We start from the raw sequence: 25,219 nt of genomic DNA, 5'->3' as shown, positions 1-25,219 counted from the left end.
ACTACATTTGTAGTGCCATCTTCATATTCATATACCTGGATGGAAGTTATCCTTGAAACACAACCTTCACTTCCAGAATCACCCTGACTTCAGTCTCTGTTAACTAACTGCTCACAACCCTCCACCCAACAGTTTCCCTTTGCTCTGTCCTATCGTTCTCTCCCACTTCACCTCTCCACATCAACTTCATTGTGCACTACTCTCCACAGGTTCCAACATCTGTGCATCACATGCCTAGCCCGCACACTTGCCACCCCTCCCTCCCACATTACTAGACAGAAAACCAGCGGTCTCCCTCCAAGCTACTAATTACCACACCCAATCTCTCTGCCTGCCATTCTCTTCCTCTACCATCTCTGACACAACCTCAGCCCCACCCTAGTTCGTCTGCCAAACAGAGCTTCTGGTATTATACATCCAGCAGGTGTGTGTGTGTGTGTGTGTGTGTGTGTGTGTGTGTGTGTGTGTGTGTGTGTGTATGCTTTGGTGTATTTTGTGTGGATTTGTACTGTAGTTCGAGAAAGAATTTACTCCAAAAGCTAACAGGTTTCCTGTCTGTTTTGTGTGTGCCTGTCGATGACTCAACCACATCTGCTTTGTGGTGAGTGTCTGCTTTACTCCTGAAGTATTTATATTACAGGAAATACGCTGATGAGCCAAAACATTGTGACAATCTATGTTGGTCCATCTCTGGAAAACAATATGGAAGTGATTCTGCATGCCATGGATTCAACAAGTCCCTAGTAGGTTTCCGAAGGTATGTGGTACAGATGCTTATGCACAAGCCATGCAATTCCAGTAAATTATGAGCCAGTTGATTGTAGGTGCATAACTGTACTGTAGTTCGAGAAAGAATTTACTCCAAAAGCTAACAGGTTTCCTGTCTGTTTTGTGTGTGCCTGTCGATGACTCAACCACATCTGCTTTGTGATGAGGTTAGGCAGATTCTAGGGAATGGTACACACAAGATATAGAATATCATGAGAGTTGAACTTCTCATATCCATCAAATTTCTTATTTAATAACTTTAATGCATAACTGGCACATTATAGTGTCCCAGTTGTGGTCTGCTTGAGAACTTTTCATAGATATTCATGGTCTGCTTGAAAACTTTTCATAGATATTCATGACTGTATTACATGAACAGCTGACCAGCTTCACCATTTCTGGGATGCTCATTTCCAGGTGCCAGGCAATAACAATCCCCTCTTTATCAGAGTCCCTTATTTCAGTGGATTTCCCCATTTACAGCATGTATCATTGATAGACTAAGTCTGCATTCATCTCTGTTCCACTTATATTCTTTCTTTACTGCACCATGGGCCCTTAACACCACCAGATGGCACTCAAGCTTGCCAAGGGCAGTTTATTTATTTATTTATTTATTGTTCCATGGGACCAAATTAAGGAGAAGTCTCCATGGTCACGGAACGAGTCAATACATGAAATTATAACACAATATTAGAAACAGATAAAATGAAATATAAAAAAACATATTCAGGTGACAAGTCTAAGTTTAAATAAAGAAAATCAACAATGTAACACTGGAATTTGCTTAATTTTTTAACTCTTCCAGGAGCTCTTCGACAGAATAGAAGGAGTGAGCCACGAGGAAACTCTTCAGTTTAGACTTAAAAGAGTTTGGGCTACTGCTAAGATTTTTGAGTTCTTGTGGTAGCTTATTGAAAATGGATGCAGCAGAATACTGCACTCCTTTCTGCACAAGAGTCAAGGAAGTGCATTCCACATGCAGATTTGATTTCTGCCTAGTATTAACTGAGTGAAAGCTGCTAACTCTTGGGAATAAGCTAATATTGCTAACAACAAACGACATTAAAGAAAATATATACTGTGAGGGCAATGTCAGAATTCCCAGACTATTGAATAGGGGTCGACAAGAGGTTCTCGAACTTACACCACATATAGCTCAAACAGCCCGTTTTTGAGCCAAAAATACCCTCTTTGAATCAGAAGAATTACCCCAAAAAATAATACCATATGACATAAGCGTATGAAAATATGCGAAGTAGACTACTTTTCTTGTTGAAATGTCACTTATTTCAGATACTGTTCTAATGGTAAATAAAGCAGCATTTAGTTTCTGAACAAGATCCTGGACATGGGCTTTCCACAACAGCTTACTATCTATCCGAATGCCTAGGAACTTGAACTGTTCTGTCTTGCTTATAATATGCCCATTCTGTCTGATCCAAATATCGGTTCTTGTTGAATTGTGAGTTAGAAACTGTAAAAACTGAGTCTTACTGTGATTTAGCATCAAATTATTTTCCACAAGCCACGAACTTATTTCATGAACTACATTATTTGTTACTGTTTCAATATTACGCACAAGATCCTTCACTATCAAGCTGGTGTCATCAGCAAACAGAAATATTTTTGAATCACCTGTAATACTAGAAGGCATATCATTTACATAAATAAGAAACAGCAGTGGTCCCAGCACCGACCCTTGGGGAACGCCCCACTTAACAGTGCCCCATTGGGACTGAACATCACTACCACTCTCAATATTGCGGAGAATTACCTTCTGCTTTCTGTTCTTAAAGTAAGAGGTGAACCAATTGTAAGCTACTCCCCTTACTCCATAATGGTCCAACTTCTGAAGTAATATTTTGTGGTCAACACAGTCAAAAGCCTTCGTTAAATCAAAGAAAACACCTAGCGTTCGCAACCTTTTATTTAATCCATCCAAAACCTCACAGAGAAAAGAGAATATAGCATTTTCAGTTGTTAAACCATTTCTAAAACCAAACTGAACATTTGACAGCAAATTATGTGAATTTAAATGCTCCAGTAACCTTGTATATACAACCTTCTCGATAACTTTAGCAAACACCGATGGCATAGAAATAGGTCTAAAATTGTCAACATTATCAATGTCTCCCTTTTTATAAAGTGGTTTCACTACCGAGTACTTTAATCGGTCAGGAAACCGACCACTCCTAAAGGAAAAGTTACAGATATGGCTAAGTACTGGGCTAACATACATAGAACAATACTTCACTATTCTGCTAGATATCCCGTCATATCCATGAGAGTTCTTGGTCTTTAGTGATTTAATTATTAACTCAATCTCCCTCTTGTCAGCATCATGGAGGAGCATTTCAGGTAACAGTCTCGGAACGCTTTTTTCTAAGAGCGCTATATGATTCCCTGTTGGGACTAGGTTTCTATTTAGTTCACCTGCTATATTCAGAAAGTGATTATTAAAGAGTGTACATATATGCGACTTATCAGTAACATGGACATTCCCACTACGCACTGATTCTATATCCTCGACCTGTCTCTGCAGACCAGCCACTTCCTTTACGACTGACCATATGGTTTTAATTTTATCCTGAGACTTAGCTATTCTATCTGCATACCACATACTTTTTGCCTTCCTAATAACATTTTTAAGCACCTTACAATACTGTTTGTAATGGGCTGCTTCATTTAGATTTTGACTGTTTCTAACGTTTTGATATAATTGCCACTTTGTTCTACAAGATATTCTTATCCCTCTAGTCAGCCACCCAGGCTGCCTGTTTGTGCTAGTACCCTGTTTTGAATGTTCTAATGGAAAGCAACTTTCAAAGAGCATGAGAAAAGTCTTGAGAAAAGCATTATATTTATCGTCTACTGTATCAGTGCTATAAACATCTTGCCACTCTTGTTCCTTGATAAGGTTTACAAAGGTTTCTACAGCAACTGGATCAGCTTTCCTAAACAGCTGATGACTATATTTAACACGTGTTGCAGCACAAAAACCTTTTAGAGTTAAAATTTGTGCATCATGATCTGAAAGGCCATTCACCTTTTTGCTAACAGAATGCCCTTCTAGTAAAGAGGAATGAACAAAAATGTTGTCTATGGTTGTTCTACTGTTCCCTTGCACTCTCGTTGGAAAGAATACGATTTGCATAAGATTATATGAATTAAAGAGGTCTACCAGCACCCTCTTCCTTGCGCAATCACTTATACAATTAATATTGAAGTCTCCACATATAACACTTTTTGTATTTCCTATAAAGTGAACCAAGAATCTCCTCTAGCTTTAGCAAATTATGTTGTGAAATCGGAGTCTGGGGATCTATAAATAACAACAGTTAGAAGTTTAGCTCCGTTAAATTTAACCACACCTGCACAACATTCAAACACCTTTTCAGTGCAGTACTTTGAAACATCAATTGACTCAAATGGGATGCTGTTTTTCACATACATGGCTACTCCCCCACACCACAAAGAGCTCCTCGAAAAGCTGCCAGCCAACCTGTATCCTGGTAAAGGAAGCCTCTGAATTATCTCCTTATTTAAGAAGTGTTCAGATATACCAATAATTTCAGAGTCAACATCTATAAGCAGTTCACTAACTTTATCTCTAATACCTTGTATATTTTAATGAAATATACTAATTCCCTCATTACTCGGATACCTAAGCTTTGTCAAAAGTGGTTTCTTTGTTAGAGAGACTTCCCTTAAGCAGGAATACCTATCAGCTGACTTCAATCTAAAAAAGGAGCAGCTCTAACACCCACTACTGCAGGAATTTTCCCATGAGTGATCCCACCAACCCCACCTATGCTATCACCTATAAGCTTTGCCAACCTCCCCTTCCCATACCTGTTGAGGTGCAGGCCATGTCTAGTGAAACCCGTCCTGCTGATAGACTCCACCGACACCACTGAAATGTGGCCCATGATTTCTGTCATCAGCGCACCCCCAAGTCTCATGTTATTATGCCTGTCGGCTGTATTAAGATGAGGCCGATCGTGACGCTGAAACAGTTCCATGAAATGCACATTCGTGTTGCCAGTCTGAGTGGCTATCTTTTCCAGGTCACCATCTATGTTATACTCCCCATCCCTATCAATACTATTACCAGCCCCACCCACAATCACTAGCTGATCCTCTTTAGTAAAATCCCTACATAACCCCCCCCCCCCCTATGTTAACAGTCACCTGAGCCAATCCTGCATTAGGCTTCACAATGCTGGTGACCTGGTACTCACTCCCCAGCACTTCCTGCAACTGCTGGCCTACACCTCTGCCATGAGAACTACCTAACAGCAGAACCTTCTTCTTCCTCTTCGACTTTGCAACTGTTCTAGCCACTGTAACTATTGAGGTCTGCTGCATACTTCCTACATCTACAGCTATTAGAGATTCCTCTCCACTAGACACTGACAGTTGGTCATATCTATTGTAAACACCAATAGTAAAACTATCTGAAAATCTTCTCCTAGCAGATCTCTTGCCAACAGCCAGCTCCCATTCCCCAACCCCCTTCTCCCTCCTCATCCTATCTAGCTCCTCCTGTGCGTTTTTTAACTGCGCCTGAAGGGCACAGATCTTATGCTCCTGCTCCTCTATCAACTTACTCTTGCTACATAACATGCAGTTCCAGGAGAGGATCTCACCAGAATGCCGACTGGCTTCCCCACTGCATTCCCCCCAGTGAAACTACTTCGAACAAGTCTCACACCGAAATCCACTACTCACGAACCTACGGCAAAGCCCACACTTCTCACTCATGGTAAAATTTTACTTTTTCTAAGTTCCGCTACTACAATAAGAAGATGTTAAAAACCTGACTACAATAATCACAAACTTACTCTACAAGGGAAGCAACTACTATTATTAACAGTATTAATAAACAACAAATGTGAATATAACAAAAGACTAATACAGAAAGAGAATCAAACGTCTAATGACACAGTAACGAAGCTGAAAACAGTTCCCAAAAGGTTCTTCTGAAATTATTTCACCAGAAAACACCAAGAACACCGGTTTAAGACTACTAAAGTTCCTAAATAAACCACTATACACAAACAATTAATTAGTACTTAGCTTTCAATGCGCCGCTACAGCTGCAACTGGTCAGCGCGGAATGTAAACACAGGCAAGAGGTTAAGTTGCTCGATACCAAACACTCACAAATATCAGGTCACAACACAAGAAAGGCAGAGGTGAATGAAGAAACCACTAATACGTCACTTTTATAGTAAATATTATCACAAAAACCGTTAAAATATGTATCTGAAACCTAAAAATATATAAAAACTTGGAGAGCGATCTCTCAATGCAGTCTCTCGCTTATGACGTCACACCAAAGAGTCCCATCAGTTTAATATTCAACGATTATGTTATACACAGCTTATGTACTCTTAAAATAAAATCAGGTAACTGTTAGTTACAAGAAAAGCAGTGTCTCATCAGTGAAATATTCAACAATTATGTTATACAGGGCTTATCTACTCTTAAAATAAAATCAGGTAAATGTTAGTTGCAAGAAAAGAATTGCTTATTATCTTCTGTCCCACAATGATGTGTGCATTAAATCCTTCCCACAGTTTCTGCACATCACCCGTACATGGCAAAGTACTGTTTGCTGACCTGTAGAATAGTTTTCTATGCAGTGCTATGTCAACTTATGAATTTTCTGTAGTACAGAGATGAACCATGGAGCTACTTGGTTGTAAATTTTTGCAGAATTAATCTGACTACAGCCATAGATATGAAATATGGAAACATTAAAAAATTCAGAAGAACCTTAGTAGCCGGTAGAAACAAATCAGTAAATAAATAAATGTATATGACTAATAAACTAATAAAGTACATAAACTGGAACATTTATAAGATAGAAAAGCATCATTTTATTCACATTTGATACACAGTGACCTAAGCAAGAGACAAACAAACAAATACTGTCTGAACAGGCTGTGAAGGCCCAACATATGACCAGCCACCATGTCATTTTCATCCATTAGGCATCTCTGGGTGCAGATATGTGTGTGTGTGTGTGTGTGTGTGTGTGGGGAGGGGGGGGCGCATGACTTTTACAGCTGAGTCATGATAAACAACTTCACTCCACCAGCTCTGTGTGTGGGGACATCAGATATGAAGTTCCATGAAGCATGGTGTTGAGCCTGTTCTGAATCTGTATAAGTGACCTTCCAATGACTTACATGACTGGTCTAAATCTAGGCTACAATGTTTATTGGTCACACAAGTAAATTATTCTAAGTAAGGGTTCAAACTCAGTTATACCAGACAGAGTGAAAATGGTAGATGGATGCATCTACAACTAGTTCACAACAGTCATTTTAAGTCTTAATCTCACTAAAGTTCATCCAGTAGTACCAGATAAAGACATATAATGGTCATACCCTGAATTAAATATGTAACTGAAATTCTGTGGTGTCCAACTGAATGGCATGCTAAACTGAAATCAACACATAGATAAACTACTCAAAAAAATTATTTTTGTATGGTATGTTTTGCACTTTTAAGTACTTGAGATTTTGTTTGCTTGGAAATGAGACTGTTAATTTATTTGTATCCTCTCACTCCCTGCTATCTTATGGAATTATCTTCTGAGTCTCTGCAGCTGAAGTAATTAAAGTATTTATTCAACAGAAGTGAGCAGTAAGAACATTGTACAAAGTCAAAACTACACGTGTTACAAAGGTTTCTCTGTACGTTTCAAAATTCTTACGTTCATTTTCCAATCTATTTATTTTTAACTATAGTTTTTGCTAATAATAAAAATAAGCTTGAGCTGAGCAAAGATTCACACACCACCAATATGAGATTCAAAATAATTTAAATTTATACTTTGCCTCCTTTCCTACATATGAGGGAGATGCACTGTACTTTTTGGAAAAGACTTCAACAAACCATCATCAGTTGTAAATCCCTAGAAATTCATATTATGAAAAATACTGTATTAGCATCTTTCTGCAAATTATCTTATTATCCAGTTTAAAGTAAGGTATTCAAGATATCTGTCAGCAGCAGGACATGTAAAAGTGTTCATTGTAAATGGTTTAAATGGTTTTGTACTGCTCTTGCATGATACTCACTTATTATTTGATTAATATCAGTACAGTCACACAGTAAAAGGTACATAGCAAGTGATTAATATAATTGAGGAAACAGCAGTAGTGGTGTTTCTACTGATTTTATTGCATTAAATGCAGCATGTATAAGCATCAGTAGGATAGCACAGGAATAAAATATACAGCTTTTGAGAACAAAACATAAAAACTTGGCTATACAATTTAGGAATCATAATGTTTTTGTTTCAGTGCTCTAGAGAAGCAGTAAGTGAGTGATGAGGTTAGGCAGATTCTAGGGAATGGTACACACAATATATAGAATATCATGAGAGTTGAACTTCTCATATCCATCAAATTTCTTATTTATATCTAAAAACAAAGATGATGTGACTTACCAAACGAAGGTGCTGGCACGTCGATAGACGCACAAACAAACACAAATATACACACAAAATTCTAGCTTTCGCAACCAACGGTTGCTTCGTCAGGAAAGAGGGAAGGAGAGGGAAAGACGAAAGGATGTGGGTTTTAAAGGAGAGGGTAAGGAGTCATTTCAATCCCGGGAGCGGAAAGACTTACCTTAGGGGGAAAAAAGGACAGGTATACACTCACACACACACACACATATCCATCCACCATGTGTGAGTGTATACACGTCCTTTTTTCCCCCTAAGGTAAGTCTTTCCGTTCCTGGGATTGGAATGACTCCTTACCCTCTCCTTTAAAACCCACATCCTTTCGTCTTTCCCTCTCCTTCCCTCTTTCCTGACGAAGCAACCGTTGGTTGTGAAAGCTAGAATTTTGTGTGTATATTTGTGTTTGTTTGTGTGACTATCAACGTGCCAGCACTTTCGTTTGGTAAGTCACATCATCTTTGTTTTTAGATATATTTTTCCCACGTAGAATGTTTCCCTCTATTATATTCATATCATAAATTTCTTATTTAATAACTTTAATGCATCTGCTGGAGATCTTAGGTTTATCTATAAATTAGTCATTAAATCTGGAGTAATATATTATGACATTTAAATTTTACTTCCAGGAGAGATTCCGTGGCAAGTGTCAATACACGAAAACAATAGACATCTATGTGGTGGCTCTATTTTGGACTCTGAATGGGTGCTGACAGCGGCACATTGCTTTCTGGACAACGACCCTAGTCTATACCTTGTAAGTAACATTTGTGTGAAAAACCAACATTTAAACAATGGAAAATCCATTATGGAATGTAACAATGCGAGAGAAGAAAAGTTGCTACTCACCATATAGCAGAGACGCTGAGCTGCGATAGGCACAATAGAAAGATTCACACAATCATAAGGCCTTTGTCAGCAGTAGACACACATACACAGACGCGCACACACACACACACACACACACACACACACACACACACACACACACACACAAAACTCATGCAAGTGCAACTTGCACACACATCTGCCGTCTCAGAGAGCTGAAACTACACTGTGAGCAGCAGCACCAGTGCATGATGGGAGTGGCGACTGGGTGGGGGGTAAGGAGTCGGCTGGGTCAGGGAGGGGGAGGGATAGTATGGTGGGAGTAGCGGGCAGTGAAGTGTTGCAGTTTAGACGGAGAGTTGGAGAGAAGGTGTGGAGGGGGGAGGGGGTAAGTAGCGGAAAGGAAAGAAATAAAAATAAAAATAAAAGAAATTAAAAGACTGGGTGTGGTGGTGAAATGATGGCTGTGTAGTGCTGGAATGGGAACAGGGAGGGGGCTGGATGGGTGAGGACAGTGACTAACAAAGGTTGAGGCCAGGAGGGTTACGGGAACATAGGATGTATTGCAGGGAAAGTTCCCACAAGTGCAATTCAGAAAAGCTGGTGTTAGTGGGAAGAATCCATATGGTACAGGCTGTGAAGCAGTCATTGAGATGAGGGGTATCATGTTTGGCAACGTGTTCAGCTATAGGGTGGTCCACTTGTTTTTTGGCCACAGTTTGTCAGTGGCCGTTCATGCGGACAGACAGCTTGTTGGTTGTCATGCCTACATAGAATGCAGCACAATGGTTGCAGCTGAGCTTGTAGATCACATGACTGGTTTCACAGGTAGCCATGCCTTTGATGTGACAGGTAATGTTAGTGACCGGACTGGAGTAGGTGGTGGTAGGAGGATGTATGGGACAGGTCTTTAATGTTAAGATATTAATGAAAAAGATTCAGATCCAGTCATTTAGTTGCCATTTCTCAGTGTATTACAGAGGTTGTGGAGTAAGTGCTGGAAATTCTTGAATTGTTACTATTGAGCTTTGTCATTTTCTGAGGATTAATATTTTACATATGAGGACAGGAGAACGTAGCATAACAATAAACTCCTTAGTAAAGCTTCTTTAATAAATTCCACTTTAAAGTGATAATCAAATTGTAACAAAACATAGTTATAAGAAAAATGCTTTTCACAGAATCATAAATAAAGACAGAATAAATGGAGATAATTTACAGACAAATAGTGGCAAAAATTTTTGAAGCAGAAATTGTTGACAAAAAGTTTAATCCCTTCTTACATATACCCATGTCGCACTTTAAGTCCCATTTCCTCCTCTGACAGGCCCAAGGGTTAAATTGTAAAAGAAAAAAGTAGAAGACATATCTAAGTTCAATTTAGACAGATATCTAGGAGCAATTTATCAAGAAGAAATAACTCAGTAGAAATAAGGAGACTATACTTAATTGAGAATTAAGAACATGGACAGTGCTTTAAAATTCATGAGCATGTCACAAAATATTTAAAAATTATATTCATATTTATAAAAACTATAAATCTCTGTGAATAAAGCAAAAACTTCTGGTGCACAATTAAAAAGAAATTAAATAAATATAATAACAAAAATTATACTCACTAGATTCTTCCCAGTATTAGCATAAAGCTTCAGAACTAAAATGTGATGTAAAAACCTCATGTCTTGTATATTATGAGGAAAACACAGAAAATGATATTAACAAAACCAGCTTCAACATAACAAATTCTAAAGAGACAAAATCATTATATACAGTTTGTTTCACAAGATTTTGATGATTTCGAATTTGAATGGCACACAGACTAATCACAAAACAAAGTTGAGCATTTTACATAGTGTACAACATTTAGTTATGAAATACTACATTGGACAGATGATTATCCATTGCAGCTACACAATGTTTGAGATGTTTCGTCCAGTTTTTGATCACATCTTTCATAACACCTGGAAAAATACTGAAAATTTCTCGATGAATCTGATCTTTTAACTCTTGCAAGCTTCTCTGCCACTCAGAGTACACTCTCACCTTCAAATAACCCTGTAGCTAAAAGTCTGGCATGGTGAAATCAGGTGGGTGAGGCAGTCATTTGACTCATGTGCATTTGGACAGTTTTTTGAGGGCCAGTTGACTTTCAGTTTGCTTTTCTGGCAGTTGTACAGAATTTTTTCACCCAATTGAATATTGCTTCAGAAGCAGGATTTGGATGTTGCAGCTGAATCTTGAAATGGTTATGAAAGGCACGTTACATGCGCATGACATATTTGCTGTAGTGAAAATAACAGTCCCCACCAATGCACAATGCTAATTCAACCAGTACAACATGATTACTGACTGCATATGGGATAAAACTTGACATTCAACAATACTAATAGATAGTGACACTGCCACTGTGGTTGAAAAGCTGTAGTAACAATAGGTAGCTTATGCTATTTGTTGAGGACACCAGGCACACTCTATATATCAATTGTCTTGAGATCCAAGTTATTGCCTTATAATATTAGCAGGCAAGCTTTTACTAAAAAAAGGGAGGGGCTGAGACTTTTCCTTTTACACCTGCACTGCTAGCCATAGAAATAGCTACACCACAAGGATATTAAATAAGAAAAATGTTGCTTATTGTACATATACAGTACACTAGAAAGAATATGTGAATAAATACATAGCTGATTTGCAGCTGTGCATAGTGGAAACTTCATTATACAGAGCTGGTAGTCACAGTGGCTCTAACTCGATGGCATTGAGTGAAACTGGACTTGGATGGCAGATATTGGGTTGAAACTTTATACCACTTCAACTCTTTGTAAACTCTGTGTCATAGTTCAGTAGCTGGTAATTGGTGGTCTACAAGTTGCTCAGCAACTCATAATCAGATGTTTTCAATGGTGAGAGATCTGGAGAATTTGATGAACAGGGCTAAAGTTGAATACCCTCTATACTGAGATCAGAACAGCACATACAACATGTTGTCTTGTGTTAACTGTCAAAAGAGAACATGATGGAGACGTTGAAGATAGGGCTCAGACATTGAGCTTAACAAATCAGACACATAATGGTTGCTGTTCAAATAACGAGCTCTATGAACCAGTTGTGATCGTACTGTATACCCAAGATCACTTCATAACATTACACAAGATGCTGGAACCATGTGACAATGACGGATTTAATCTAACAATTTTTATTTTCCTCAGAGCCTGCACATACAGATACATCCACTGTGATTCACTACACAGAACTGGCACGTATCTGAAAATATGATGTGGCACCACCCCTGTATTCAGCATTGTCAGTCATCAGATGTACCAATGTCAGTTCACCTCTCACTGCTGCTGAGTCAAGGAAAGCAACAAAAATTGTTGCTATGCAGACAGTCAATGTTGCTCCAGACGCTTTTTCGAACTGTGCATGACAATCGTTTGATTGTGATCAATGTGAGCAGCAATACTGTCGGACAATAAACTGCAGCATCAATAGGCCACATTAGTCAAGACATTAGTCTAACATTATTCTCATGACTGCACTTTGTGCATGTGGCAGCCAAAAGTTGCACTTTTCTTTTTGTTTACTAAGGATGACCTCTAACAGTGGTGAAAAAATGTCAGTTGTTGGAGTCAGCAGCTTTTAGAAAGTGACAACAACTTTAGTGTCAGATCTGAGAGTTGGCAAGACATAGACACTGAGGGAAATGAAAATATGCAGTAAAGCAACAAATGCTACAACGTGAATTTATGCTTGTTAAGTTATGCATGTTACGTCAGCTTACCATTACTTTTTGTTTACTAGTAGGAGTGTTATAAATGCACCACTAGTACAGAATGGTGTGATCAGTTACTTTGTCTTATGCAGGTGGCTCTGTGCAAAACAAAAACAACTGCTGACCAAATGAACTTATTTATTTATGACTATGTAGCTTCTCACCTAAATTCAGCAGAAGTTATAGGGTTTTTAACTGGCAAGACATAAAACTGCATCCCAGTGTTTGCATGGAGTGATTTAGTCAAATCACAGTAAATGGGATGTGGATCTGAACCATCAGCCTTCCGAATGCGAGTGCAGTGTGCTAACAATAGTGTCATTTTGCTTGGTTTCAAAGTACAGTTGATTATGGAACATCTGAGGTCTATGTTCAGCTTTGTATGCCACCAAGGGGCATTACATTTGATAAGTCTCTCTTGCTCTGAAAATAATATATTGGATGGAGAAAGTTTCTTCCTTCAAAGCAATACTAGATTTGGCATAATTTTTATTTATTTTTATTCTTTGTTCTGTAAAACTGTTCTAGTTATATGCAGGACTTAACTGTTTATACTGGAAAGGACACAATCATTTTTAATTTTGATTCATAAATTAAAATCAACACAGGTAGGTCTCATCAGTGAGCAGGACACATGGTACGACAGCAGCGACCTGCAATAGGAGAAATTACTCTTTGAGGCATAGGTACTTGCATTCAAAATACCCACTTGGAGGATTAATGGTATCTGTTGCTAACAATAAAAGTTATTTTTAGTTGAACTATGGTTCAAACAACCATGTTCCATCAATTTATGCATTCATCCATTCGTATATTATGTTCCGTAAATCCAGTCATGGAGAAGAGCCTTCAGGGACTTTGAATGAGTCATGTCATACATTATCTGGCAAAAGCAATCTCTACTTACTAGTTCTATTAGGACTAGCAAAGGAAGAAGGAAGATTAGGGTTTAACTTAAGCCTACAGTGAGGTCATTTGGGACCGAAGCTCAGATTGTGGAAGGATAAGGAAGGTGAATGGCTCTGCCATTCCAAATGAACCGTCTTGGCATTCACCTGAAGCAATTTATAGAAATCATCGGAAACCTAAATCTGGATGGCTGGACAAGTACTTGAACGGTTGTCCATTAGAATACGAGTCCAGTGTCATACCACTCACCACAAGGCACAGTTTATGACTAATGCTAATCTACTGTTACTAATAATTGTGGGAATTATTTCTAGGTTACTTTGTATGTGCATATTAGAAGAAAAACAATCACTTTGAAACAAAGTCATTGTCCCTTCTTTTATACTATCCAGCTGCTGTTTTTACCCAATACTTGAAGCAAAGTATTTATGTAACTTCACACAGGCCACTATCAGCTGCCTCTATCCTGGAAAAGTAAATATCTGTTTGATGAAAACTTTATAGAGTTATACAAAATTTACTAAGTCTAAATAATTTGATAAACTGTGGGAGTGGCCGGCAACATATTCTTTTACTTTTGGTTTGACTATATGGGGATTTTAAATTTCTTGCCTGATATCCACTAGCAACCTGTTATAGCTTTTTGCATTGGAGTACAACACTTCATTCTGAACCCTAGAGGGAGTGTGAAGTTTATATGAAAATTATGTTTGCTTCTAGTATTGTGATAGTGAATAGCAGAGTTTATCCACTCGTTTTCAATGACAAATACTTTTCAAGATTATATATATTGATGTATAAGTATAAAAATCTGTAGTCCCTGCAGCTGTTTGGTTATCAACTTTACACAATAGTCGCATTGAATGATTCTGTAGAATAAACAATCCTTTTTGTTATAATTCTGTAGTAATATCTAAAAACACATCGTGGCACTAGGCTGCTGGCACGCTACACTTAAAATATTCCACCAGTGGCACGTACACAGGTCGGCTGCCAGAGACCGCCTTCAGTGGTCTGCTAATTTTGCAGCCCAATTATCCTGAAACCTATGGCACACCCAATTCCAGTGGCTTTGTGTGGTCAAGTGAAATCAGAACTGAACAGGCTGGTGTCATTGGGGGTCATATGGCCTATTACATTGAGTGAGTAGTCCACACTCCAGGCAACTGGGGGGAAAAAAAATCTGGTCAGCTTCGCCTCTGTGGTGACTTTTAAATGGGGTTAATGCTGAATCTATCATTGATACCCAATCTTTGCCTTATCTGGATGAGTTATTCACAAAATTTGCCAGGGGCGGGGGGGGGGGGGGGGGGGCAGGTTTTTTTCCAAAATTGATTTACCTGAAGCCTGTTTACAGTTTCCATTTATGAGGGTTCTAAATGGCTCCTAGTGAGTAACAAGTCCTTCAGGTTGTACCAATATCAGTGCCTCCTGTTTGGCGCAGCTAGCATCCCGGCAATTTTTTAGCATTTTTTGGAACAATTGAAAATGTCCATTCAAGGTGCATCAACTGTCTCGATGACATCATCATGATGGTTGCATCCATCAAAGAGCATTTATGTAACTCATACACCTTGTTCACAGTCTTACATACTGCAGGGTTGAAATGAAATTTGGCCAAGTAATACTATTTTCAGCCATCCATTGTGTATTTTGGTTTTCTCAGGGAAGTGTTAAGCCTGTACGTCATCATGTTGCTGCTGTCACAACTCTGCTTCACCCTACAAATGCCAAAGAACTCCAAGCATTTTTAGGTAAATTTGCTTACTGTCATAAATTTTTCCTGGGCGTGACCACATTGGCTGATCCCTCCCACAAGTTGCTCCATAAGAACATTCCTTTTCAGTGGATGCCGGCCTGCAAGCACATGTTCATGCTTTTGAAATCTGAATTACATTCTACTGCTTGCTAGGCTACTTTTCCATCCTGGCCACAACCTGGTTTTGGCTATGGATGCCTCTCAGTGTGGACTTGGGGCCATTCTCAGACATCAGTGTGAGGATGTTTCCAAATATCTCACAGCTTAGGCATCAAAAACGCTCAACACTGCTCAGCAGTGTTACTCCCAAATTGGAAAAGGAAGCACTTGGTACTGTCTGTGCCCTCAAAAAGTTTCCTGTGTTAGTGCATGGGTCTAAATTCCACCTCATTACTGACCACAAGCCCTTGGTTTCGATGTTTAATCGTTCTGCTTCATTGCCTGACAAAGCAGTACATCGCCTACAGATTTGGGCCTTTTTTCTGTATTGCTACAACTATGAAATACATTTTCGACCTACTGCACAACTCACTAAAGCTAAAGCATTGTGCCAGCTTCCGACGGGTTCGGATCCCACTTTTGATCAGGATGAACTCCTTTGTTTTCACTTAGATGTTGAGTCGCAATTTACAGTGAATGGGTTTCCTATTACAGCCTCCCAGATCACATTTGCTGTTACTGCTGATACGGTTTTGCATTAAGTTGTTCACCTCAATCAGCATGGGTGGCCTGACAGGCTTCAGGGCAGAGCTTCTGATCATTTGCATGACTATTTTGCCCTCTGTCACCACCTTTCAGTATTTGATGGTGTTATTCTCTTAGCTACAGATGGGTCATGATCACGGCCTAGCCACTCTGCAGTGGGATGTGTTCCAGCTCGTACGTCAGGAACACTGGGGGTTCTCGGTTACCAAGTTATTGGCCCATCAGCTTGTGTTTCACCACGGCATTGATGGTGACATTTTGTTGCGGCCTACTATTAGTGTGCTGCCTAATGGGTGGCACAGTGGGTGCTGCTCTCTCTGTGACCCACACTGCAGCATCCATGGAAATGTGTCCTGTTAATTTTGTGGGATCCGTCCTACATTCTTCCTGGTTGTCAATGCTTTGTCTCAATTTGCATATCTTATCCATTGTACTTCAATGTCAGCTGTGTCTGTGATTCAGGCCCCCTCCAAATTTTTTCTATTGAAGGATTTTCGTATATGCTTGTGGCAGATAATGGTCCACAGTTTGTATCTCAGACCCTGCATGATTTCTGTACCTTGTGACTGCTCCTCCTTTTCACCACCAATATAATGGCAAGGCGGAATGTCTCATCTCCATTTTCAAGGTTCAATTTAAGAAGTATGTCACAGACTCCTCCTTGGACAATACCTTGACATGCTTCTTGAGTCCTTACAGGTTTACAGCGGTGGGGGATTGGAGCCCGGCCAAGATGTTCCATGGTCATCAGCCAAGCACCCCACTGTATCTGCTCATGCTGCTTGATGAACGCCCATCAGTGCCCTCACCGCAGGGCCCTGGCTCTGTGCTCTGGGCTCAGGGGCTCAGCCTCTCACTAACATAAATTGCCAACAGACTATTTTTTCTTGTTAGATTCCAGCATAATTGTGTTCATTAGCTCATACAGCGCTTCCTCTTTGCAGAAGCCAAACTGTATTGTTAAAAGGTTATCTCAGAAATATGGTTCAATATTCAGTTGTGAAGCTACCTTTTCAAAATAAATTTAAGATCGTGGAAGGAGGGAGATGGGTCTAAAATTAGATGTCAGTTGCTTTATCCACTTTTATAAATGGTTGTTACTGTCACATACTTCAGTCTTTCAGGAAATACACCTCAATCCATTGATTATCTGTGAAGTTAATCAAGGATGACGACCAAATCTTCACAAATTTTAATGTTTTAGCTGAAATAGCATCGTAGCCAGAAGAGTTAGTAGTCCAGACAAAGAAGGAAAAATAGGGTCCTGAATAACATACTAAAAATCCTGACCATTGGGCTGTGTGGGTTGAAGAGGGAGGGGGGGGGGGGGGATTTTAAGCTCACTTTTTTATGTTTTTCTTGACTAACTCAAAAGCCATGGCTCCTATCAAAAATGTTTCCCAGTACAAAATTAAACTACATTCAATTTCCCACAACAAAGGTCCTATTCATTTTTTCTCTAGGGCTATTAGGTTCCACTTCACAGGGAATGGAAAATAGCAAATTATTAAAAATATTGTTTTAACAGTAAAAATTAATTTTTATCTTTAAATTAAGTGTGTTAAAGACAGATGTTAAGTATATGTACCTCATGTAAGTGCAGTAGAGCCATATTAATGGATAAATTGTGTGCCGGGGTTGTAAGAGGGTGAAGGGGAAGATGTGTAGGGTAGAAGCATGAGGGGAAGGTAGGTTGCTTGATTGTGCTCACACTCTTCCATCCTTCATAGGTCTACAAGCTGAAGATCGAGCAGGTAAGCCCCCACCCTATCTACTCCATTGTGTCACAAGAAGCAACTTTACAGGGTGTCTCATAAAGATATGCCAATTCTCCACAGCACACCTTATGCGTCATTGGTGACGCAGTGTGCAGATGTGTCGAGGGATGTTTATTTCACAAAAAATGTATTAACATTACATGGAATATGGATATATACTCATAACACTAACACAAATAAGGACAGAATCTGCATAAATCTCTGCTCAATATTGTACACTGCTAGAGGTGAAATTGCTTCTTAGTCATCCTGTATGGTAACTATAATATTTTTATGGGAAAGGCAAATTCCCCTCATGACATTTATTGCCCGCATCTCGTGGTCGTGCGGTAGCGTTCTCGCTTCCCACGCCCGGGTTCCCGGGTTCGATTCCCGGCGGGGTCAGGGATTTTCTCTGCCTCGTGATGGCTGGGTGTTGTGTGCTGTCCTTAGGTTAGTTAGGTTTAAGTAGTTCTAAGTTCTAGGGGACTGATGACCATAGATGTTAAGTCCCATAGTGCTCAGAGCCATTTGAACCATTTTGACATTTATCAGTACAGTCCCTTTCCCACTAACATTACATAGGTCACTGACAACATTCCACTTACAGATTACATACTTCTCAGCCATTGTTTACAGGACTGTATTTTACATAAAAGCTCACTTAACACCTGAAAAAATTGTTCATTTAATAAACTGAAAGTAACTCCACAATATAAATATGAGCTCAGTGAAGTTGTTTTGTCTGCTCATATAAGAGAACTGGACACAAAATGCTCAGAACGTGTAATCTGTCTGTAAATTGAATATCATGCAGAGGTCATAGTGGCATCCCAGGAGAATATCACGGCTACCATACAGGATGACTTAAGAAGCAATTTCCCCTCTAGCAGCATAGAACAGTGCACGGAGATTTACATAGATTCTGTCCATATGTGATTCTTGATTTAGTGTTATTAGTAACCTCATATCTCCATTCCATGTAGTGCTGACACATTTTGTGGAAAATAAAGGTCCCCAGAGTTGCCTGTGTACTGCATCACCAGTGGTTCATAAGTGCATGAGCACAAACCAGCGACGTTTACCTTCCTTCTGCTGCTACCCCACACATGCCCCCTTCAGCCTGTTACACATTTTATCCCATAATATAGTTCTGCTGCGGTCAGAGATGATACACACATTTAATATTGTTTTTAACAACTTCATTTAAAGTTAAACATTAATTTCATACCATTAAAACTCTATTTTCAATAATATGCAATTTTTCCACACTCCTACAATGTGGAAACTGTTAGTCCGGGGGTGGGGGGGTAGGGGTGGGGGGTGGGGGGGAATGGGAGAGAGAGAGAGAGAGAGAGAGAGAGAGAGAGAGAGAATGAATAGGATGTTTTTTTGTAGTAAATTTAATGTAGTTTAATTTTGTACTGGGAAACATATTTGCTAGAAGCAGCAGTTTTCAAAAAATGGTTCAAATGTCTCTAAGCACTATGGGACTTAACATCGCAGGTCATCAGTCCCTAGACTTCGAACTACTTAAACCTAACTAACCTAAGGACATCACACACATCCATGCCAGAGGCAGGATTCGAACCTGTGACTGTAGCAGCAGCATGGTTCTGGACTGAAGCGCCTAGAACCGCTCAGCCACAGTGGCCGGCTTAGCAGTTTTTAAGTTGTTTGAGAAGAACATAAAAAAAAATTACCTTTAAATGCCCCTCCCCCATGTCAGTGCTCATTTCTCACTGCTCAGGGTCTTTTTGGTATTGATATGAGAAGTTCATTTTTCTTATTTAATTAGCTCCTTATGTTTTAATGGAAAGGTTCAAATGTATTATCATGTTACTTTTTGTACTGTCCAGGTTACTATTCCTTGTTTCTCCACTGTAAGTTGCAACTGTGTCTGTAGTTATTTAGCAGCTCTGTCTTTCAGAAGCATTTACCTGAAGAAGGCCTGTTGAAAATATTAAAAATTACTGGGATTGGACAGACAGTGCTGTGGCTTCACTGAATGCTTCTGGAAATTAGTCATCCAAAGCAACCTCTTACTGGAAACATCCACATGTAGATCATGCCATGTGTGGTGTGATGATATGAGGAGCAATGCATCAGTCACACCTATATGTGACTCGCTCTCTGTTCAGTGATTCCAAAGCTTGACATTTATGATTTTAATGAAAAGATATATGAATAATTTTCAAATAGACTTTGATCAAACAAAGGGAAATCCAGGATGGAATGCAGTAACAATATTATGAAAAAGAAAGTTGTTACTCACCATCAGTCACACATGTATGTGACTGGATCTCTGTTCAGTGATTCCAAAGCTCTGGATTTATGATTGTAATGGAAAGATATATGAATAATTTTCATATAGACTTGATCAAACAATGGAAAATTCAGGATGGAATGTAACAATATTATGAAAAGGAAGTTGCTACTCACCATATAGCTGAGTCGCAGATAGGCACAACAAAAAGAATGTCACAAATAAAGCTTTCGGCCAGTAAGGCCTTCATCAAAAATCAATGACAGCCACACACACACACACACACACACGCACACACATGCAAATGCAACACACACATGACTGCAGTTTCAGGCAGCTGAAACCACACTGCAGTCTCAGGCAACTGAAACCACACTGCATTGTGGTTTCAGTTGCCTGAGACTGCAATCATGTATGAGAGTTGCATTTGTGCGCATGTGTATGTGTGTGTGTGTGTGTGTGTGTGTGTGTGTGTGTGTGTGTCGTCTGTTTTTGACGTAGGCCTTACTGACCGAAAGCTTTTTTTGTGCAGTTTTTCTGTTGAGCCTGTCTGCGACTCGGCATCTCATATACGTAGACTTTGCTTCTTTGGACTCATTATGAGGTACAGTATTCTGGTTTTCATCAAGCTCCCATCATTATAAAGCAAGAATTTGTTATTACCATCTTCTTCAGCCAGACAGATAGAAAATTATTGTATCAGTAACTCCTACAAATTATCTGATGATCTACACTCAAGGACTGAAAATTATCATCACTTGTATGTAAAATAGGAACTGTCATTTTAAACAGGTTTACGTTTTTTTCAAATATAGATAATTGGTGCCCTGCCTATTATCGTGTAGGGTCCCTGCAAACACGCAGAAATGCTGCAACATGACGTGGCATGGACTCAGCTAATGTCTGAGGTAGTGCTGGAGGGAACTGACACCATGAATCTTGCAGGGCTGTCCATAAATCCATAAGAATACGATGAAGCGGAGATCTATTCTAAACGGCATGTTGCGAGGTGTCCCAGATATCTTCAATAATGTTCGTGTCTGGGGAGTTCGGTGGCTTGCAGAAGTGTTTAAACTCAGAAGAGAGTTCCTGGGGCCACTCTGTAGCATTTCTAGACTTATAGTGTGTCGCATTGTCCTGCTGGAATTGCCCAAGATCGCCGGAATGCACAATGGACATGAATGGATGCATGTTATCAGACAGGCTGCTTATGTGTCTGTCACCTGTCAGAGTCATATCTAGATGTGTCAGGGGTGCCATATCACTCCAACTATGCACACTTCACACCATTACAGAGCCTCTACCAGCTTGAATAGTCTCCTGCTGACATTTAGGGTCCATGGATTCATGAGGTTCTCTCCATACCTGTACACATCCCTCTGAATGATACAATTTGAAATGAGACTCGTCTGACCAGGTGACATGTTTCCAGGCATCAGCAGTCCAATCAAGGGTACACGAGCGGGCCTTCAACTCTGAAAGCCCATATCAATGATGTTTCGTTGAATGGTTCACACACTGACACTTACTGATGGCCCAGCACTGAAATTTGCAGCAATTTGAGGAAGGGTTGCACTTCTGTGAAGCTGAATGATTCTCTTCAGTCATCATTGGTCCCGTTCCAGCAGGATCTTTGTACAACTGCAGCAATGTCAAAGATTTGATGTTTTACCGAATTCCTGATATTCACAGTATACTCATGAAATGGTTGTATGGGAAAATCGCCACTTCATCGCTACCTTGGAGACGGTGTTCCATCGCTTGTGTGCCGAGTATAACACCATGTTCAAACTCACTTAAATCTTGATAACCTGCCATTGTAGCAGCAGTAACTGATCTAACAACTGCGCCAGACACTTATCTTTTATAGGCATAGCCGATCACAGCGCCATCTTCTGACTTTTTATATATCTCTGTATTTCAATAGGCATGCTTACACCAGTTTCTTAGGCACTTCAGTATAATTGTAGTTAGGTACATGTTAAGCTTACACTGGAGGTAAACAGCAATTACTTCTTGTCAAACAAGAAGCTGGAGCATTCTCAAAGTAGCAACTACTTTGCTAATTATTCTATGATGATTTGACACGAGCAAGCACAAATAATCTACAACACTTTATTGAGGTAATTATTAATGCCATTTCTTACTGTTATTTCTCTATGTTTATGTGTAATTTATTCTTTTCACTTCCTCTTAGATTCCCTTTTGTGATAGGATCTGTAAAATATGACAAACGAATAAAGTTACAAAACTACGTTGTTACAGTTCACTACATTATTTAATGTCCAAAGCATTAAAAGTCTTTTCAGATTGTTCACAATATGTGCTGCCCATTAAGTCAACTGTGTGTCTTCTTCAGGAGCCTACTGATGTGTTTTTGCAATGGCTCACCAATATATGTGTGACTCACTTGAAAAGTGCGGGTGCCAAGGGGGTAGGGATGTAACGTCATCGTAGATTAATCATAGAGGATGACGACATCCAATGCTCTCCTCAGAGAAATGGGCCACTACATTCACATGAGCAATGCAGGAGAAGCATAGCTGCAAGCTGTGGCCTAGCCTGCATGTAGAATGTTCACACCCAGTTCAAGTGTCCAGAGTCCAGTTCCCCATCTGTGTTAACTTGGAGTCATTTATCCACAGACGATGATGCCTTAGTACCATCCATGCTGGTTCCCATGCCTTGCTAAGTTGAAATTCCATGTCTCCATTAATCAGGTCATAACTTATGCATATTTCAATTGCTTCTTCACTGATGGAGTCCCATTATGTGGAGGCAGGTCAGAGGATCATTGTCTCTCCATAGTTCATGGTACGTTCCATGTCAAGATAGTGTTCAGCAAAAGCAGACTTTTCTGGCTGACTCAGTCTGGTGTGATGTCTTGTGTTCAGCACATCTGTCTTTAACAGTGTGATATGTCTGGCCAATGTACAGTTTCCCACACAGATGTTGTTGTTGTTGTTGTTGTTGTTGTTGTTGTTGTTGTGGTCTTCAGTCCTGAGACTGGTTTGATGCAGCTCTCCATGCTACTCTATCCTGTGCAAGCTTCTTCATCTCCCAGTACCTACTGCAACCTACATCCTTCTGAATCTGCTTAGTGTATTCATCTCTTGGTCTCCCCCTACGATTTTTACCCTCCACGCTGCCCTCCAATACTAAATTGGTGATCCCTTGATGCCTCAGAACATGCCCTACCAACCGATCCCTTCTTCTGGTCAAGTTGTGCCACAAACTCCTCTTCTCCCCAATCCTACTCAGTACCTCCTCAGTACCTCCCCCCCATGAACCATGGACCTTGCCGTTGGTGGGGAGGCTTGCGTGCCTCAGCGATACAGATAGCCGTACTGTAGGTACAACGGAGGGGTATCTGTTGAGAGGCCAGACAAACGTGTGGTTCCTGAAGAGGGGCAGCAGCCTTTTCAGTAGTTGCAAGGGCAACAGTCTGGATGATTGACTGATCTGGCCTTGTAACAATAACCAAAACGGCCTTGCTGTGCTGGTACTGCGAACGGCTGAAAGCAAGGGGAAACTACGGCCGTAATTTTTCCCGAGGGCATGCAGCTTTACTGTATGATTAAATGATGATGGCGTCCCCACACAGATAGTGGGTTTAATATATCCCAGGTCTTCTTAGACCTAGGTTGTCTTTAACAGAACCCATCATCGTTTACACTTGCATTGGAGGGTGGAATACTCATTTTATTTTACGTTTCTTTAACTGCCTGCTGATCTTAAAGGACATACCACAAACATAGGGTAGAAAAACCAGCCTTGTAGGGTTTTCTGTTTCTTCAAGCTGTCTTTGAGCTTTAATGCATGCAGGTTGAAATGCATTTTGAATCTTTTTATCAGAGTACCCACTTTGTACAAACACAGAGTGAAGATGGCTAAGATCTTCTGATAGGCTCCCTGGATCTGAGATACCTTTAGCTCTTTGAACAAAAATCTATAACACATCACTGCGTTGAGATGGGTGATGGCAGCTCATAGTTCATAGATATAGGTCAGTGCGAGTTGGTTTCCAGAAGACACTGTCTTCTTTACTGTAGACCAAAATATCTAAGAAAGAGACGTCTCCATTTTCTCATCTTCCACGAAGCAAATGCTCAGTTAGAGTGAATTAAGGTGTTCCAGAAATGCAGGAAGCATTGCTGCCCCATGTGGCCTTACTAGAAAGGCGAAAGGCGTTGTACACATATCTCCAGAATCATTTAGGTTTTGAAACACTGACTAACATGCTTTTTCCTCGAAGTCTTCCATATAAAGGTTAGCTACTATGGGTGAGAAATGGCTACCCATAGCAACAAAATATTGTTCATTAAATAAAAAGTAAGTCAAGGAAAGCACATGTCTGAATAGATGTAAGATGTCCTTCTCCAGCTTAGCTCCTACAAATTGTAATGAATCCACTAACTCACTAATGTGTCCGCTGGTTTGAGACACAAAGTCATCAGTGGTTGTACAAAATATTCTGAGTTTTGAATATGATGTTCACATTTTCCTACCAAAGGGCTCAGAGCAAAAGCCAGATGTTTTGTTACAAAATAAGTTCGGGACACAGCATGAACTACAAAGAGACAAACATCTTTTCACACACCTCTGTGTACTGGGACTCTTGTCATTAGAGAAGCAGTCAAAATATGTACAACTAGTGGCCTGTTTAACAGAGACATGAGATTTCAACTTAGCGTGGCATGCGAAACAGCATTGGCCGTATTAAGGTATCATTGGCTGCAGAAAAACAAATACGAGTCAACACAGACATGAAATTGGAGCCCAGACACTTAGACTAAGTACTAAAACACTGCCCACATGTGCAGTGGGCCATGATTAGTGTCTGTACTTTCTCTGTGTCATGTATGTGGAGACAGTGTCCTGTTTTTCTGGCAGGGGTCACTGCGTGTTGTCTTCATCCTTGATTCATGTACGATGGCATTACAGTCCTAACCCTTGGTGCCTGCACTTTTCT

General features: G+C 39.9%; 1 protein-coding gene across 4 annotated transcripts in view; it reads left to right on the top strand.

Moving 5' to 3' along the window:
• Positions 1-25,219, top strand: part of LOC126253992 (trypsin-1-like) — a 180,739-nt gene that overhangs the window by 62,612 nt on the left and 92,908 nt on the right. For all 4 annotated transcript variants that reach the window (XM_049955275.1, XM_049955276.1, XM_049955274.1 and 1 more), the window contains one exon: positions 8,884-9,011. In XM_049955275.1, coding sequence (XP_049811232.1) covers positions 8,884-9,011 — 128 coding nt within the window. The remainder of the gene's footprint in view (positions 1-8,883; positions 9,012-25,219) is intronic.

Source organism: Schistocerca nitens, chromosome 1 (genome assembly GCF_023898315.1).
Source record: "Schistocerca nitens isolate TAMUIC-IGC-003100 chromosome 1, iqSchNite1.1, whole genome shotgun sequence".
In the NCBI taxonomy this organism is placed as follows: Eukaryota; Metazoa; Arthropoda; class Insecta; order Orthoptera; family Acrididae; genus Schistocerca; species Schistocerca nitens.
The sequence above is the reverse complement of the archived record's forward strand: the minus strand, read 5'-3'. Positions and strand labels throughout refer to the sequence as shown.